The sequence below is a fragment of the Chenopodium album genome, chromosome 9 (genome assembly GCF_948465745.1).
Source record: "Chenopodium album chromosome 9, dcCheAlbu1.1, whole genome shotgun sequence".
Lineage (NCBI taxonomy): Eukaryota > Viridiplantae > Streptophyta > Magnoliopsida > Caryophyllales > Amaranthaceae > Chenopodium > Chenopodium album.
The window spans coordinates 12,931,140-12,948,830 of record NC_137842.1 but is presented as its reverse complement, the minus strand read 5'-3'; the positions used below and the strand labels follow the sequence as shown (position 1 = coordinate 12,948,830).

General features: G+C 33.8%; 1 protein-coding gene across 2 annotated transcripts; it reads right to left on the bottom strand.

Annotated features, from left to right (window-relative positions):
* Nucleotides 1-1,346: 1,346 nt before the first annotated feature.
* On the bottom strand, nucleotides 1,347-17,035 carry LOC145559575 (protein RRP6-like 3). 2 transcript variants are annotated; one of them, XM_081620986.1, is made up of 12 exons: nucleotides 16,707-17,035; nucleotides 15,675-15,919; nucleotides 15,396-15,494; nucleotides 12,699-12,782; nucleotides 12,284-12,370; nucleotides 10,922-11,042; nucleotides 8,564-8,766; nucleotides 8,441-8,485; nucleotides 5,665-6,176; nucleotides 5,107-5,596; nucleotides 3,397-4,037; nucleotides 1,347-1,750 (listed from the first exon to the last, which is right to left on the bottom strand). In XM_081620986.1, exons 1-12 carry the CDS (start codon nucleotides 16,924-16,926, stop codon nucleotides 1,678-1,680), a joined length of 2,820 nt encoding a protein of 939 aa, XP_081477112.1. In that variant the 5' UTR covers nucleotides 16,927-17,035; the 3' UTR covers nucleotides 1,347-1,677. The 2 variants fall into 2 exon arrangements, with proteins under 2 accessions (XP_081477112.1, XP_081477113.1); XM_081620987.1 differs by having other exon boundaries at nucleotides 8,732-8,766.
* Between the last annotated feature and the right edge of the window lie 656 nt (nucleotides 17,036-17,691).

The following is a 17,691-nucleotide window of genomic DNA, read 5'->3' as shown; positions in this document are numbered from 1 at the left end:
ACAGTGTATTTTGACATCAAGGCAACCAATCCCAAAGACCCTAATTCCTCTCTCTAACTCACGACTTTCTCTCTCCTCCCCTCGTCCGTACGGCCGGCCACCTTGGTGGCGTGTGTGGTGGTTCGTTGCTCGCACTTCTCCATAGAAGGTCAATTGAAGGGTTCAATTGCAACTAACTAGCATTAGTGGAGGTCTTAATCTGTGCCCATGGACCAAGTAGAGGAATCACGCTTGAGGTTCTTTATCTCCCAATGTTCTTGCTCGATCGCACGTGGAATCACGCTTCAAAGGTACGATTATATGTTCTTTATGTGTTATGCATTAGATCTTGGAATTAGGTACTGTATGAATATGATTCATGTTTATTTCCGCTGCGTAGTACCTATAATTCCCTACATAAAAGTCATGCAGCTTTTTCTTCTCTTTAGTTAACAAGTGTGGAAAACTCATTTTACATTAAACTAATGTAAGTCTGTATGTAAAACGAATTGAAATTCTTTTGTTATAAAGACATCCAACCCCTATTTTCCCCACTAACTCCTTATTTTCGGAGTTGACTCTTTGTGTAAAGGTTATGTGACATATATTTGTTTATATAATTTCCACCTCTTTCTTCTATTTCCCTTTAATTATATTAAAACATTTTACACTCTAATTTCTTCAATAAAGAGGCAATTACTCTTCATCAATTACGCCTTCAAATTCTTCTAATCCTTCACAACCATCTTCATCTCTTTCAAAAGCATATTCTTTCTCTGGTTCACAAGCTCTTTCATGGGGAATCCACCTTGAAAATCGCAAGGCGCAAATAAGGGAATCTGATTTGGAGGAAAACCCTACAGCCTTGAAACACTCGACCGATGTTAGCCGATCAGGTGGAGTGATACACCCCATAGGGTAAATTAATGGATTCATGAATTAAATTTTCTAATTTTTTGAATTCAAATTGTTAAATTCCAACAATTAGCCCAATAATTGCCCTAGTACTGATTCAATAAGACCCGTAACATCAATCACTTAGGGATCAAATCAAAAAGTAAAATGCTCTCGGATGGATATGCAACAAGATTGCTTAAGACATCTTTCTCCGGTTTTTTAGTTGACACTTTCTTTAGTCACAAACGTTTGTCAATACATAAATTCAACATTAATAACTTTAATTACCTATAAGCAAAATTATAAAAATTGATATTTTGAAAATACATATTGTGACAAAACTAACAAGATACCACATAGTTATATCATTCATTACGTAAAACACACAAAACACGATCAACGGAAAGTGTGTGAATAATGTTAAAAGTCAAAACGTGTCAACTAAAAAAAAAAAATTTAAAAAAAAAACCTAAAGAAAAAGTTATGTATTAACGGAGTACTTTCTTTTTGAGGTATCTTCACAATTTGCTACTGCTACTGCTACACTTACCAAAAATTTTGCAATCAATCTACCTTATCACATGGTCCAACAAACTAAATGGTTTTTATCTATTACTACGTACAAAACTTCAGTTTTGGACTTTTGGTACCTGTATCAATCTGATATCAAATGTAAATTCCCAAACAAGCCATACAAGAACTTGAAAGGATTGGAACTATCAAGGAGACATGGTGAAAATTTTGATTCTGGGAAAACCATCTGATTAATGTATATATCAAGCAGCTCATCAGCAAAACTTGCTACCCCGGGATGGTATCACTATCCTTCTTCCCAGGATTATAAACGCTGAATTCTCCAAAACCTCTCTTTCCACTAGGAAAAAAAAAGAAAAGAAAAAAAACACACATAAATCAGTATCAGAACCGCATAAAACTAACAATAAAACGAACAAAAAAGTAGCTGGTAAAGGAATAGTTCAATAACTCTTAACAGAAATATCAGAACAAGCGTTTACATGGTCTAGATAGCTTCTAAGTAAGTATGAATAAGTATGTATATCAATAAATTTTTGTCCCAAAAGAGAACATAAATAAGCAAACCAACAATTTTAATTTCAGAGAAGTCCTAGAAAAATACCAAGTATTATACACATTTTATCTTCATCTTCCTGCAGGATGCAACAAAACCACCACCCATTGAACAATTTTAATTTTTACAGTATCAGATAATCTTCTAAGTTTAATTCAATTATAATCTTAACTTTCAAGAAATGTCAAAAAGTTTAAGGAAAGCAGCTTAATAACAACGGAATTTTTCCACCAGCATGCAACATAATAACCTGCATTAAAGAACCTTAACTTTGACCATACTAGACTGACTTCTAAATAAATTCCAAATCTCATACACGAGTGACCCTAACCAAAAGCAGCTATATAGGAATTTTAAGGAATTTTACTTAAGGAGCAAAGCGAATACCAAGCAGTTACAAAACATCAATGCAGATCAATAAGACAAGAGTAGAATCAAATGCAGACACAAGAAAATGCTGATGGATCTGACAGTTGAAATATATAGCAGAGATTGCTAGCTATGTGATTTTCCCTCCGGCAAGTTTGTACATTTTGGAATATTTCTTTTTGTTGGGCTTATTATTTTTATGTGGATAATCTTGCAAAGTTGAGGTCTTTGAAATGACTTCTTTATCCTATCATTATTAAATTGACCCAAATATTAAGAGACCTGTTTCATAATTATCAAGTGCTGTAGCAATTGATTTTTCATGTGTAGTTGAATAGTTTATAAATTTTCTTCCCAAAATGATGAGCTAATCTGCATACATAATTTGTAGTATAATTCAGCCTATATTTCTAAGAAATTGACAGGGTTGGCCCTTTGACAAATCAAGCTATTTTCATGGTATATTTAGAGCACCAAGTAGAAAAAGTCAATCCAAAAATCTCAACTTTGCAAGACTACACAAGAAAAAACATTAAGTATACTCAATCCAAGATATATCAACCTGCTAGAGGAAAATTATGTAGCTAGCAAACTCATGCAGCCCATGCAACATGAACAACCAGCCCAAAAGTGCCTCGCTCAGAACTTACAACATTTCAAGACATACATTGATGACATCCTTTACATCTCTCAATTCATACATCATATGTGAGCATTTAGGAGATTAGATGGGTGATAATGGTCGATATACTAATGAGTTGTATGTTACAGATATAGATAGGTGGTTTGCTTCCAATTTGCACTCCAAAGAAAACAACAGACAGGATACAGGAGCATAGTATGTAATCTAAAAAACTAGTAATACAGGGCCCGACAAAGCGATAATTTAAAATTCAAAAATTTCACTGACAAACAGCCTTTGTAGTTTGTACACTATATACGCTGTCTATGCATATGCAAGTCCATTAGAATAAGAGAAGTGAGGGGCTGGAAACGTGGGAAGTTGGAGGACACAAGAGAAGCATTAAATATAATGATAAGCATGATGTAGAACAACTTACCTGTGCTTTACATCCCATCCGCCAGGAAGATAACGGGGATGGAGAGCATCAATAAAGACTTGTCGCCACCTTTGACAAAATACATGAATCCCATCCTCTCCATGGTTTTTGAGCAAATAATCCACAACTTTTTGCCCATGAGGCCCATGTCCTAACAATGAAACCTTTGACTTACACTTTCTACCATCAACAGCTGCTTGCTGAGGATTTCTATTCTCACAGGTATTTTCAGTATCCAAAAGCATCACATCTTTGTCATCAGAGGTTCCACTGTCGGCTGAAGTCACAAGTACACTTTTAGCAGTAAAAGCATCCCCGCTGATGTCTTTCACAGAAAACGAGGGTGTCTTTACCTTTGTTTCAGGCTTGTTGACTAGCTGCAAATACGACGCTTGATCTGTTGCATCCAGTGATCCACTGGGCTTACTAGTTACTAATGGATATTGGTTGCTCGGTTCAAGCATGTCAGAAGAATTGTTCCCAGGTACCTCACCTGAAAATTTTTCTGCGAAGGAATGTTTAGAGGAAGCCCCTCTTTTTTTCTCAAATTTTCTCTTTTCATTAGGACTCATGCCAACATGTAAAGCTGCCTCAAGGTCTTCATGTGATATCTCCCTACCTCCATAATAAGTCCGGACAACCTTAATAGATCCCAAGTAAAAGATGAGACATTATCAGAAAAACAAAATCTTGTATCACACTATTAAGCAGCAAATGCTTTGCTCTGGAATTAAAACACATAACATAATATAATTCAATTATTATGCAAAGTAACGCAGTATGCACATTCAGAATCAGATCTATATTACGTTCAATACATAATGGCTGAAGATTGAACGCTGGGCATATAAGCAAACTTGGCTACCCATCCTCAGGCAAAGGAAATTGAGAAATAACAAGAAAAGAAAACACAACAGATAAAAAAGTTACGACCTAGTTTATTTTTAAGTGTAGTACAAGGAGATGATTTGAGTATATAGTACGCTATATTGTTCTACCATAATAGTGTAGATGCACAGACAAGGAAAATAGAAAAATGAAGGCAGTTGAAAGAAAAACTGTGGATAACCTTTGCTAGCAAAACCGTGAGTGAAAAGCATGATAATGTGTGTCATGATATTTGTTGTAAAGAATGATTAGGATCCATAATAATGGAGGTTACTTGATTTTGATTCCTATCTTATTTATCCACTAGATAAATAAATTTCGGTATAGAAGTTCTTCATATCATCCCCACATGACCGATTGACCATTGGGGAGTATTTATGGCATACTACAAGTAATCTACCTCTTTTTCAATATCAGCTTTTGAATTCTAAATCTAACAATGCAATCAATTCAAGCAATGAATTAATAATAGCAGTGCTACAACCTTCTAACCCAGTGCACACAAAAAGTAAGGTTATACATGAGGAATGATTGAATGAAAGAGTAAATTTCTAAGCCAACCTACATTCACAAGCATGCTGAAAAAGTGGACAAAGCAGTCAAAATCCCAATATCAAACAAGAAAGTTTGCAACTTATACCATAGATGTAACATCAATTGATAGAAAAAAATAAAATAAAATAATTTAAAACCTGGAGAAGGCCACCAGCGACCAGGACAAAATAATCAAGATCCAACTCACAATGATAATACACCAGACTTATATTTTATGCTTCCATACAAAAAAAAAAATTAAAAATAAAAATGAAAAAAGTTCCACACCTTCACCAATTCCTCATGACGTTTGGATGGCATCCTTGGTCCATGCCTCAGAAGCGCCATTGCTGCTGTTCGGAGTTGCAATGGTGAAACACCTACTTCATGATCTTGCAGTTCAGGTGTCTCAGTATGTTGCAGTTGTCCTGAATCTACCACTTTTGTCACATAAAGTGGTATGCGATATTCAGCAGCAACAAGTTTTTTATACTTTTCAGCAGCGGCGTGAGCAACTTCGTGGCAATCAACACACAGCAGGACTATATCATGAGAACGGTGACTTTTAAGGTGCTCGGGAAAATGCATTCTGTAGCAAGAAGGTATTATCCGATACCTTAAATAATGTTTGTTCTCACCACAGCTAACACACAAGTTTCTTTTACTTTGGATGTAGAAATCATTGTCTTCATCTTCTGGGCGTCCCTTGGGTTCAAACAAAAGCATGATAGCTTGAGGGTTGTCATCCATAAGTTTTGCTAAGTTGCGGCTAAGGTACCTATAGATGCAATATTATTAGTAGCAAATAGAGGGGTAGATAGCCAAAGATATTTAATCACGACCAACCATTCAAGCTTTTTGTGATCACAATAACATAGCAACCGGCCGTCACTAGCATATATCCTACAGTTATGATAAACTGGAGCTTTGCATGAGAATTTTTGAACAAAGAGCTCTCTTGAAGCCTTGCGTGTAACTAGCTTTCCACTTCTCACCCCATTTTTCGTCGATATTGACCCATTTTCAAGTTTCAGGTTGGAACCAAAGAGAAGATTGTAGTTGTAAGTAGACAGAGAGCAACTCCCATTTGGACCAAGGTGCTTATGAAGAAGCCTTCTCAAAATATCAACAGAGTTGCTTTGTTCTTCTTTCAACAATCCATGGACATCATCCCAATGACTGTAGATCACAGGAGATGGTGATATTATGCTGGATGAGGATGGGTATAAATCATTATCTTCATCAGCTGCAGAAATGACACTGTAGATTTCTGTTTCAGATACTGGGTTCTTTTCCGCAAGAGCAACAATAGCCTGGTCTGATAATACATATCTCAAGCTCTCATCATGAACACGAGCCTGAAATTAAGAATTGAAAATTGCTGAACAGCCCAATTGACAATATGATGTAAAAGGCAACTAAAGAAGTAAAACTGTAAAAGAACACTATACCAAGCTAATATTTCTCATTCAATTGAAAAAAGCACACGGTAATTTTCCAAGTGACTCATAACAGTACAGAAGCTGTACAAGACCCAAACTCAAGACAAAGAAAGCGATGCAACTTCAAAGTGAAGAAACATAGATTTCATCACCTTTCAGACAGTAACAGGCATCTAGAGATATATTAATGTCTGTTATAAGGTATTTTCGTCTCAAGGTTAATTGGTATTGATTTAGTCAGAGGTTAATGTCCAAAGTATTCCCTATTCTTCTTCGCTATGATATAGAACAGAGGTCTATCGGAAAAACAGAGAAAGTTGATATTTCTGAAGTTACATAATCTCATTCTATGACAAATTTTAACAGCAAAACCTAATCCTTCAACTTGAAAGAGCTCTAGAAGAATTACGGCTTGTGCATCATATACTATACATGAAGTTACTCTATTTTAATTCACCAATCTCAATGGTCCAATGATCTATTGTTATTGAATTAACAGAGAACGTTGCAATTACCATCAGGTCACATGACTCATGGTTCAAAAATATGGTTTTCGTTGCGATCACAGTGTTGCAAGTGCGAATATTATTCGTCAATCACGAACCATGTCACGGTTTTCACAATGCAAATCTAATTTCAAAGTCTTTAGGATTTGATAGTAGTTGTACACTATTTGAATAGTTAAAATAGAATAGTAAAGCATTATAGTCACTAGTAGTGACTGGTGAGACATGGGGAATCTTTCACTATATCTATAAATCAAAAGTAACTTTTGAGTGACACAAGGAATATAACATTCAACACGGGGTGATATAAGATCGGAACATTTGACTCAACCAAAGTTGTGGGTTTTCGACATACTCGTTGATACAAACAATTTCAGTTCGGTCAAATGATGATTCTTTACAATACAAGTATACAACCCAACCAAAATATTGCAGCTTTGTGTTTACACCATGGATGCAAGCTTTTGATTGCTTTAAAATCCAGCCAATCACAGTTCGCCAAGAAGCAATATCCCTGTGAATGTCCAGAATTTAGGGCTCTAGTCTTCAGGTGGCTCCTGATCTAAAGGCTACCTTAAATGTCCTTTTTTTCAGTACAAACATAGTGATCACACATAAATGAGGAAGCCCTCATTAATGCTTCCATTGTATACTCTTCCATTTAAGTGATTTAACCATTCATGTACTTATTTCCTCAAACCCCGTACTAGCTTTGACCATTTAAGAAAATACAATTCTCAAAATTCCTTGCCACAGCTCTTTGTAGCTCACTTGTTCATTCACAATAAACAGCTTTCTAGATCTTCCTTTCACTATACCCTCATTTAAGTTATCACATGAAAGATTAACCACAACACCTTGGTTATTCAATGTTAAAACCTAATTTCTTGACAGAGTTACCTAATCGAGTAATCGATGTAATATCAGTCTAAGGCCCTTTTCTTTTGAGCTTCTGGCACTGCAGAACATCATCATCATCATCATCATCATCATCATTATTATTAATTAATAATTATTAATTATTATTATTATTATTAATTATTATTATTATTAATTAATAATTATTTATTATTATTATTATTAATTATTAATTATTATTATTAAATATTAATTATTATATTTATTCAATATTCATTATTATTTTTAAGCAAAGCAGATCAAAACAGAGCAGAGCAAAACATCTCTAAAGAAAGGGGCCTAAGAGCTTTTCGATTCTCAAGCATTAATTAGAGGCAGAGTACGGACACCCTTTACAAATTTAATATTTGAAATAATCAAGAAAAAAACATTTTTTTAAAATATGAAAGGAAAAAAACACTTTCCCAAACAAGAATGGAACAATATATAAAAAAAAAAAAAAAAAAAACACACACACACACACACACTCCTAAACAAGAATTGAACAAAGCAATTCTTTTTGTGTCTAAGGATAGATGTACCAACCTTAAAAAATACACTTGTGAAAACTAATTTGAAAAAATAATGTTAATTTGTGTTTAACAGTGCACATTGTGCAATAAAATGTAATCTTGGATGTAGGCATGAACATGTTTCTGATTGGATGTGCCAAACTGCCAACATCAAGAGAATTACCCACTTATTAAACAACGATCAAATTGATGGTCCATGCATATTTTAAAAAGGAACCGTAAGTGTCAAAACTTAATTACTAACCATTAAGTCTCTCCAGGCGCAAAGTTTTCTTATGTGATTCTGGACCTGGTAATAGCATCAGAACAGCAATATTAGTATTTCAGGCATAATAGCTGCATCATAACAAAAATTGAACTTGTGTACCTGTGGTCCTGAAATTTCAGAGACAGAAACTCCTTGATTATTCAAATAACGAGAAATTATTGATGATGCTACAGATTCTCCAGGAAAAGAATCAGACTCTTTGCAGAACAGTTGCAAACTAATCATATTTGACCTGCGAATAGCCTCGGGGAGGAATTGGAACCTGACATCCTGAGGTGTTGAATCTTTTGGTTGACTGGTATCTGTTAACATTTTTTTCTATATTCAAGGCTGATAATGCATACAAACAAAGCTTCCAAAGTACATTTTCCTACATGACAAATTTATCTATACTTAGGGCATGCTTGGATTGAGGGAAATGTATTACTACGGTAATAAAGTCAAACTAAGCAAAATGAAAGTAAATAGGGAAGGAGGAGATAGCGATGGTGTGTTTGTAAGAAAAATTATGTAGTGATGGTGAGGTATGAGGTAAAGAAAGAGGCTCATATTGGGGGGTAATAGTTACACTATGAGAAGTGTGTGTAACTATTACCTCATTATGACAGTAATAATTCCTCCATCTCTCTCTTTTCGTCATGGAACAACTACTTTATTTCATTTTTAAACACCATACCTCCTACAACAATACCTCTAATTACTTATGTTTTTTCAAGTTTGACTTTTATTACCCCTTAATACGTTACCCCCAATCCAAGCATGCCCTTAGGCTATTTTCTATTCACCTTATTTAAGAAACTTAGGCCTTGTTCTATTCACCTTTTAAAAATGATACAATTATAAACAAGTCAAACAAAATAAAATTAAGGATTTTTTTGTATTCTACCACCCAAAAATAACCCACTTTTTAAACTAACCACCTATTTTAATTTCAGCATAAAATGCCACCCAAAAAAAAAAAAAAAAAAAAACCACCACTTAACACTTTCGGACTTTTTGTCAAGAAAACCATTAAATCTAACGTTTCAAAAAACTTTCCTCAATTTCCACGCCAAAAATATGCTGCTTAGAAATTTTGACCCTAATGGGTGCTATTTAAGGTCAAAATTAACAAAAAAAAGTATTGGAAATGCCACGTTATGCATACTAAGATATACCTCGATTTGCGTGATGCACACAAATTGAGGCATTTTCAATAATTTTTTTGTCAACTTTCGGAACCTTTAAAGTCAAAATAACCACTAGAACTTTAATAGAACAAGTTTCGGCATGAAAATCGATGAATATTTTCAAAAATAAGGAACTTAACGATTTTTTAACGGAAAGTGCTATATGGTGGTGAAATCTAATCTTTTGTCTTTTTTTGGGTGTTGTTTTAAAATTATAATGGATAATTATTTCAAAAAGCGGTTATTTTTAGGTGGTAAACTACAAATAAACCTAAAAAAATTTAGTAAATATAACTTAAGTTTAGTAAAAATAAGTTTTTAAAATCAGTAACTTCAATAAACAAATACACTACCTCCGTCTTTTATGTTCAACTAAGTCTATGGATATGCAATTTGAATATAGAAAAATGTGAGTGCGTGTAACATAAAGTAGGATTAAGTGAGAGAAAGTTTAAAAAGGTGGTGGGTGTAGAAAAGAGTGATCAAGTAAAAAATAGTGTATGGAAAGACGTAATTATTATGGAGTAAAAGGGGTAAGATGAAAAAGGGGATAATCTTAAAATAGAAAGTAAGATGAGACTATAATGAGAAGTGGGTAGAACAAAAAATAATTAAGGGAGTATTACTATAATATACTGAATCAAAAAAGTAAGATTTCTAATTTATAAATCTAAACCAAGTTCAACAAAAAATAATTTGATCCCGGTAAAACTAATATAAGTTTCAGTTATGTAGATATAGGGTGAAAAGGGAGTAATATTATAATATACTGAATCGGTAAAGTAAGATTTCTAATCGATAATTCTAAACCAAGTTCAACAAAAAAATAATTTAATTCTTAACATTTTTTTTTTTTTTTTTTTGGCAAGAATATTCTTAGTGCCCAAGGGAATGGAATTTTCCCATGTAAAGCTACTTGCCCAAGTAAATCATCTCCCTTCAGATTTGGAGAGTTTTGTTTCAGCTAAGTGAAAGTAATTCTATGTTAACACTTAAAAAAATAATAATATAGCAGTATTCAGCTTGAGTTGATGAAGTCTGTCATTTGGAAGAATCCTATTTATATCTCTGAATCATCATGAGCTTTCAATCACTCAGTTTAAAGAATGATTTTGTTTTTAAATTCCGAATAACGTTTTTTAATCCTTAAACAAGGGGAAAACATAATATGTATTGTGCAAAGTATTCATCCGTGATAGATGTGGAAGGATTTTTCTCATATTGAGTTTTTAATCATTTAATATCTTTAAAACCCCAACAACTTTAAAAAAAAATAGTTGAATTATACCTTTATCTTTTGCTTCAAGCTCCTTGATCAAGCATCGTGCTATATAAAGAAGAAAATGTGCATCTAATCGGGCATACTCCACCATCTCTTCAGGAAGAGGGCGCTGTCTCCAATCTTCACGCTAGACAAAGTGGCAACATCACATCAATAGTTACTCTATATTAAGATCTTCTCCTTTGATCCTCTCTCCTTAGGGGTATGTGGAAAAGAATGAAAAATGATATAGAAATTTCAAACAGATTATGAAGAATCTAATAGGTCTGTGTGTAATATACTAAATTACTAACATTAATACTTGTAAAATGTAAATCTAGAATTATAGGCTTATGATTATGCCTTTCATGATAAGCTTATTAATACAAGTATTATATATATTCCAAATATTAGGAATCCATATGCCACTTACATAGAATTGCAGTTTACCATAAACACCAGTAAATTGGATCTTCTGCTTTGGCAACTATTCAATATTAAAAATTAGCCAGGGACCTAGCAACAATATCAGAGATCAATTTAAGCTTAGTATCTTAATCTGCTCTGCCTTATTGAAAAAATAGTCAACAATTCATTATCTGCATTATTCAAGATGTGCATGTACTAATTACAGCTTTAAATTCCCTACTAGTCTACTTACACAGCTTAAGTTGAAAAAATATTTAGAAAGCATCCTTCTGCAAGGCAAATGCTAGGACACCATCCCTTTTCTAGACATGAAATTTTGTTAACTTTGATAATTCACCAAGAAAATTTATTGTCTTTAAACTAATTATCTTGCCCTACATAATTAGAACTTACTACACAGTTTGAAAAACTAAATACACTTTGTTGATTTGTTCCCACCTCATAGATTCAAACATTTAAGTTTCACCTTGGAAAAACTGAGGAAAAATCACCAAAGTTCATATTCCTTTTTTGTGAATGTAATAAGCTAACCTAAGGAGGGGCACTATGGGTAGGAGAGTTGTGACCTCAAGTCACTATTTGAGAGTTGTAACCAAGAGTCACTAGTGGAGACTTCCAGCCTAAAGCCGCTAACTTGTGAAATCAATTGTTATCAATCAAAGCTTCAACTTTGCTTTTTATTCTCATTGTTTTTTGCAACTTACCTTGAATCTATTGCAGTGAATCAGAAAGACAGAAAACTCAAACAAACTGATGGAGACAATCAGACAAGTGCAATCCTGTTCTACTTCAGACTGCCTATGCCATCAGTATGCAAATTCGTAATTCCAACTTTCTGAACATAAATGTCAGTTCCTTATCTTCTTTGCACAACTCTAGCAAAATCAATAGGTATTACAAAGAGATCATACTATTTAAAAGCAAAATGTAAGCCTGACCAATGAAATGATATGACCCTACCTGTAATAATTTGTTTGTGGTAACACCACAGTAGGTCTCAAGTAAGTATGCCAGAGATTTATGTGGTTTAGATAGAATTTCACATGCCTGCACAAAAATAAGGTAGAGGCATCAAGGCATGCATCTTAAAAAACAAGCATCCAAACATGATTGATAATCTATTAATACAGTATAACACTTTAATAAACCTAGTTTATGCTACAACAGACCTTGCAATAGTACTGGTATAACTGATATTCTATTGAATTATCTTAAGAGATTTTCAATAGGATCATTAATTGTACACTTCATTATTACTTTCAGCCATTAGACTTTTAAAAGATTTTGCACATGAGGATAATTTATTCTGCATTTTATTAACTTTTACAACCAATTCACCTTTAATTGACAATGTGATAAGGAAAAGGACAAAGACCTTTGCAGTATCGAACATGTTAACCACATAAATGTGGAAGTCTCTTTGCAGCCAAAGTACATCATTGTCTGCACCGTGAAACACCTGCAAGTGAGGAAAAATGATCACTGAAACCTGTATTTTTCTGTGAGTATAACTACCTAGTTATTGGAGGGATAGACAAAAAAGTCCACAGCAAAGGCATTACATTCAGCAATAAGTCAGACTCACTTAACTCTTAAAACATAAAGAATGAAAAAAAGGAAATAAATGTGCTTCTGGTTGTCTACATTTGTGTAATCCAGTACCATAAGTCAGACTCACTTCTGTTTATTAAATGGTACAACAACAAACAGATGTCAAAGTCTTTCAAATCAGAAACAGCAGGCCACATTCGGCAGTGCACTTAGGAGCCCAGTACGGATGTGCTCCCCAAATTCCAGGGACCAGTAGCTTCTGTCCAAAGGCTATCAGATAAGAGCCTTTCCTCCCATAGTTTCTTTGCATGTGACTTCAAAACATGTTCCCAATCTTAAGTTCAAATCAACATCAACAAAAATAGGGGATCAAGGAATGTCCAATTACCCTTGAAGCACATCAAAAATCATAAAACACCCTCTCAAGTATCATATAACTCAGAATAATGAACACTACGCAAAATTAGCACTAAGACCTTGTTCGCTTTACCTTATTTTTGTTGAACTGGAATTACTTTTATTGTAATAAAATTCTCATCACTGAATTGAAATTATTTTTGCTAAACTAAAATTATTTTTTATTGATTCTCTATTATATTTCTTCTTCTAAGTTACAAATTTTTACTAAACTGAAATTATTTTTGTTAAACTAAAATTATTGTTACTCAACTGAACTTATTTTTATTCAACTAAAATTATTTTTACAAAATTGAAATTATTTTTACTGAATATTTTTTTAAAGGTGAAGTGAATAGGGCCTAAATGCTCTTCATTCATGTCAAGATGAGGACTAAAATAAATTAAAATTAATGTAAAAATGACCACTTATCAAACTACCCCAAGGACCAAGGTTATCCAATTGTTTGTCCCTAAACAGCCAAAATGAGGTAACGTTTAAAGAGGTCTTTCAGAAAGCCTGCAAAAATTCATTATTTTCCAAAGCTGCAAAAGAAGACCATGAAATGGATGCTATTATAAGGGCCTTATATGGTTGTAATGAGACTTAGGATCAAAATATTAAAAGTTATAGAAGAAAGTGGTGGTTAAAACCTAAACTAGTGTGTAATGAATCAACCCAAGCCATCCATTCTCTACACTTACAGCAGGAGATAACAGCAGCACGGAAGCACAAACAACCCACAACAACAAGCAACAGCAACACACTAAGGCAGGGGGGCCAGGGGACCGTTTCCTTTAGTTAGGCAGTTTGTGGAAGAAGACAAAATTAGTTGTTGTAGCAATTAAGGCTCATGCCACTTCAGTGTAATAGCAAGTAGTTTAAATAGTAAGAAGTAGGGGAAAGAATCATTCATTCAGAAAATTGTATTGGAGCCCTTGGAGAGTGATGGCCTAAAGCCATTAGTTTGTAGCTTGTAGTTACCAACCCTTTGGTTATCTTTCTGTCAGCCAATCATTCGTCTTTTTCCTTGTTCTTATTTTCCTGTTAATCATCGTTTCAATACGGTTTCCGTTGAATTTGGTATCCGAGCAGCCATGGCACGGCCAACAAACACGCAACGAATTAAGGCACTAGAAGGGCATTTGATAGAGGTAGTGTCGAAGGTGGACGGGAGAGAGAACTCCATCCAGCACAGGAGCCACAAAATTAAAATTGCATAGTAGAGACTAGAGAAAGTAGAACGAGCACTCATTATCTCATCATTTTAATATCCTTACTATAAGTTTGAATTGTGACTTTTTACACCGAATCACCTACACACTCTTTACTTCTAACCATAAGGGCTTTATATGCTTGTAATGAGACGTATGACCAAAATATTAAGAAATATTGAAGAAAGTGGTGGTAAAATCCTAAACTAGTGAAACAACTTCAATCATAGAACACCAACTAAATTCAATCACAAGTACATATAAAATTTTCACTCAACCATCCACTTGACAAGTTTACAACCATATCTAAAACTCGGAGCCCGATTAACAATCACAGCCCCCTTTTTTTTTATCTTACTTCCACCTTCGGTAACCTATCTACCCAATGCCCCTGCATTACCGGGTTGTGTGAAATTCGGGTCTATCACAGGCTCAGAACTCGTGTAACCCGTATCACAAATACTATTGCCGTCCATGAAAATATGTCAGTATTTTAATTTATATTTAGTTGGTTTGGAATAATATTACGTATTTTTGTTTGATTACTAACTAATTATGGAGTTATTATAATAATCATATAGGAATATCATTGCGAGTATTTTATATGGTGTGACAAGTTAAAAAGAGAAGAGATTATGAAAGTTCGACCCGAAGTCCTTAATGAGTGACCCAGGGGAGGTCGTACTCATGGAAATTGATAATTAAGGTCAATTCTTCATACTTCATGTTGGAAGAAAAATATCTAATGCTTTCTATATTATTTTGGTAGTAACAAGCTATGTGCATAATTTGGAAAATAAAAGTCATACAAAAGTGTTTACTGTTGGGATTTTTTTATAAGTTAGTAAATCTTGGGAAAACAAAGAAGTCATTTAGGATTTGCTAAAGTTATCACGTGGTAGATATTTACCTTGACAACATTAGGATCAGAGAAAACAGACTGCAGCATATGAATAGAGTCGTGTAAAGCGATAGTGTCGACAAGATAATCCTCCTTCTGAGTTGAAATCTGTTTGACATACAGGTTTATGATGAGATTAACACATTGAATTCCAAACAGGAATGAGGCATTCTCCTTAGGCTTAGGAAGGGAAGAATGCAACAGCAGGGCAATACCTCACCAAAAACAAGCTAGCCTATCAAAATATTTGGTGAATAGATATTAAGGGAGAGAAACTTAAGACATTACCTGTATTAAAGCAGTGAAACCCAGAAATGATCGTAGGCTGTGCTGCTCTGTGTCCACAGCAATTAACTTCTCTTTACTCAATACATCAACAAGTTCTTGTAATTGTGACTCTGACTCCACCCAGACATGTGACTTGCTCATTTCCGTCTTTGATATCTCATCAAAAATGATATAATCATTTTGAGTATTCTCCAACAACGTCATAATCTCTCTTTCATAAGGATGCGAATTTGATGATTCAGCGGCTGCAGAAATGATGAACAAAATCCCAAAATTTAATTTAGCCTGAATTTGCCAATGTATCCATGAAAAGGAGGGAAAAGAAAATTCCATCTTCGTTCATATTCACTATTCCGTACCATCAGTTAAGACATTTCAAATTGAATACACCAAATGAAATGCATATGCATACATACATTTCAATATAACATGGAGGGTAAGATAAGTCAGCTCGATAGTATTTGGGTTTTTTGGGGAGGGGAAAAAAGCCGAGGGTAATATCTCTCTTTCAGTCTTTCTCACCAATTAAAGAATTGAACAAATAGTTAGAGAATGCATCACTCCTAGTCTAGCTCACATTTAATTAAAAAAAATAAGTAAATTTCTCCAAACATCCAAAACATTAGACATTCACACTCCAATCTGGCAATATTCGATAAAGTGTGCTCGATTCTCCATTGTATTGTAGGCATCAAATGACACCATGGCGAATTAAACCGATATCAACTATGCATAATGACTTTGATCAATCAAAGTTGCAGTATTCAAGTATAAATTCAATCAATCAATTAGGGTTTAAATTAATAAACAGTAACATCATCATACTAATTCTGAAAAATTGAAAGTTAATTAGCTCCAATTAAAATAAATATGAATCTTAATTCATTCTAAAATCATCTAATTATAATATAAATTTGCTAATTCAAACTTAGTTCAAGCATCAAAAATTCTGTCATGAACAATCATATACTAAAACTCAGCAAGAATAATTAAAATATGACATCAATATCAATAAATTATTAGAGTTCATACCATTACTAGAATCAGAAACCCTAAGATGCTTGAAAGAAGAGTAAGAATTATCAGCCAAAACTCGCTTGAAAGAAGATTGTAGCTTGAATTCAGAGGATAAATAGCACGATAATCTGGTACTACAACGTCGCCGGCGATGATCAAGAGTAAAGTAGAGAGAGATTGCGGAAATGCATGCGATTGCGATTGCAATGGTGATTTTTAGCTCTTTCGATCGCATTTTCTTCGTTCTTCGTCGTTTGGTTTTGGAATCAATTGTTCACTCAGCTTTCATGCTTTCAAAGAAATGCTGGACTTCAAGAAGCGGCGGGAAACTAGAGACTAATAGGGGAATTGACTCCAACGTTAACAGCAAATTTAGGTGATAATCATTTTATCATTTTGAGTCTTAAGATTTATACTAGAGACTTTTTTTATTTTTTCTCAAGTAAGTATCAAGTTGAGTTTTAAAATTTGAAGACTCAACTTAAGACTTGAAATTGGGACCCACTTTACTATTATTTTTATTATTATTTTTTTTTTTTACACTTTTCTACATATAATATGTCAAATATTTAAGTCTTAGGGCTAAAGTGATAAAATTGTGTAAGTCTTAGTGAGTTTTAACCAAAATTTGATGACATCATTTTTAATGGGGACCAACAAAAATTATGTCAAATCCAAGTCTTAGGACTTGGGCTAAACTTGCTATAAGAGGGCTTATTAAATGGGGAGCTTGTTTAAAGGGAGTCCCATTATACAATAACAAATGCATAATAAGGGGTAAGAGTGTAATTATATGTATTGTATATTTTGATTTTAGATTAGTACCATTGAGTGATCATTGGGTAATTGACAGGGTAAAGTCGTATCCCCTAATCAAAAATAATTACCTAAATCACTAACTACAATAGATAGGGAAGTAGGGTCGAACTCCACAGGGAAACAAGTCTTTTTAATTCTAATTAATTGTTATAATCTAAATTATTTAAGTAACCAATATTCT

Coding starts and splice junctions, on each gene's coding strand:
- LOC145559575 (XM_081620986.1), bottom strand. CDS start 16,926: ATGCGATCGAAAGAGCTAAAAATCACCATTGCAATCGCAATCGCATGC. Junction 15,495..15,674: donor GTTTCACTGCTTTAATACAG/GTAATGTCTTAA, acceptor TATGTCAAACAG/ATTTCAACTCAGAAGGAGGA. Junction 4,038..5,106: donor GTCATGAGGAATTGGTGAAG/GTGTGGAACTTT, acceptor GGATCTATTAAG/GTTGTCCGGACTTATTATGG.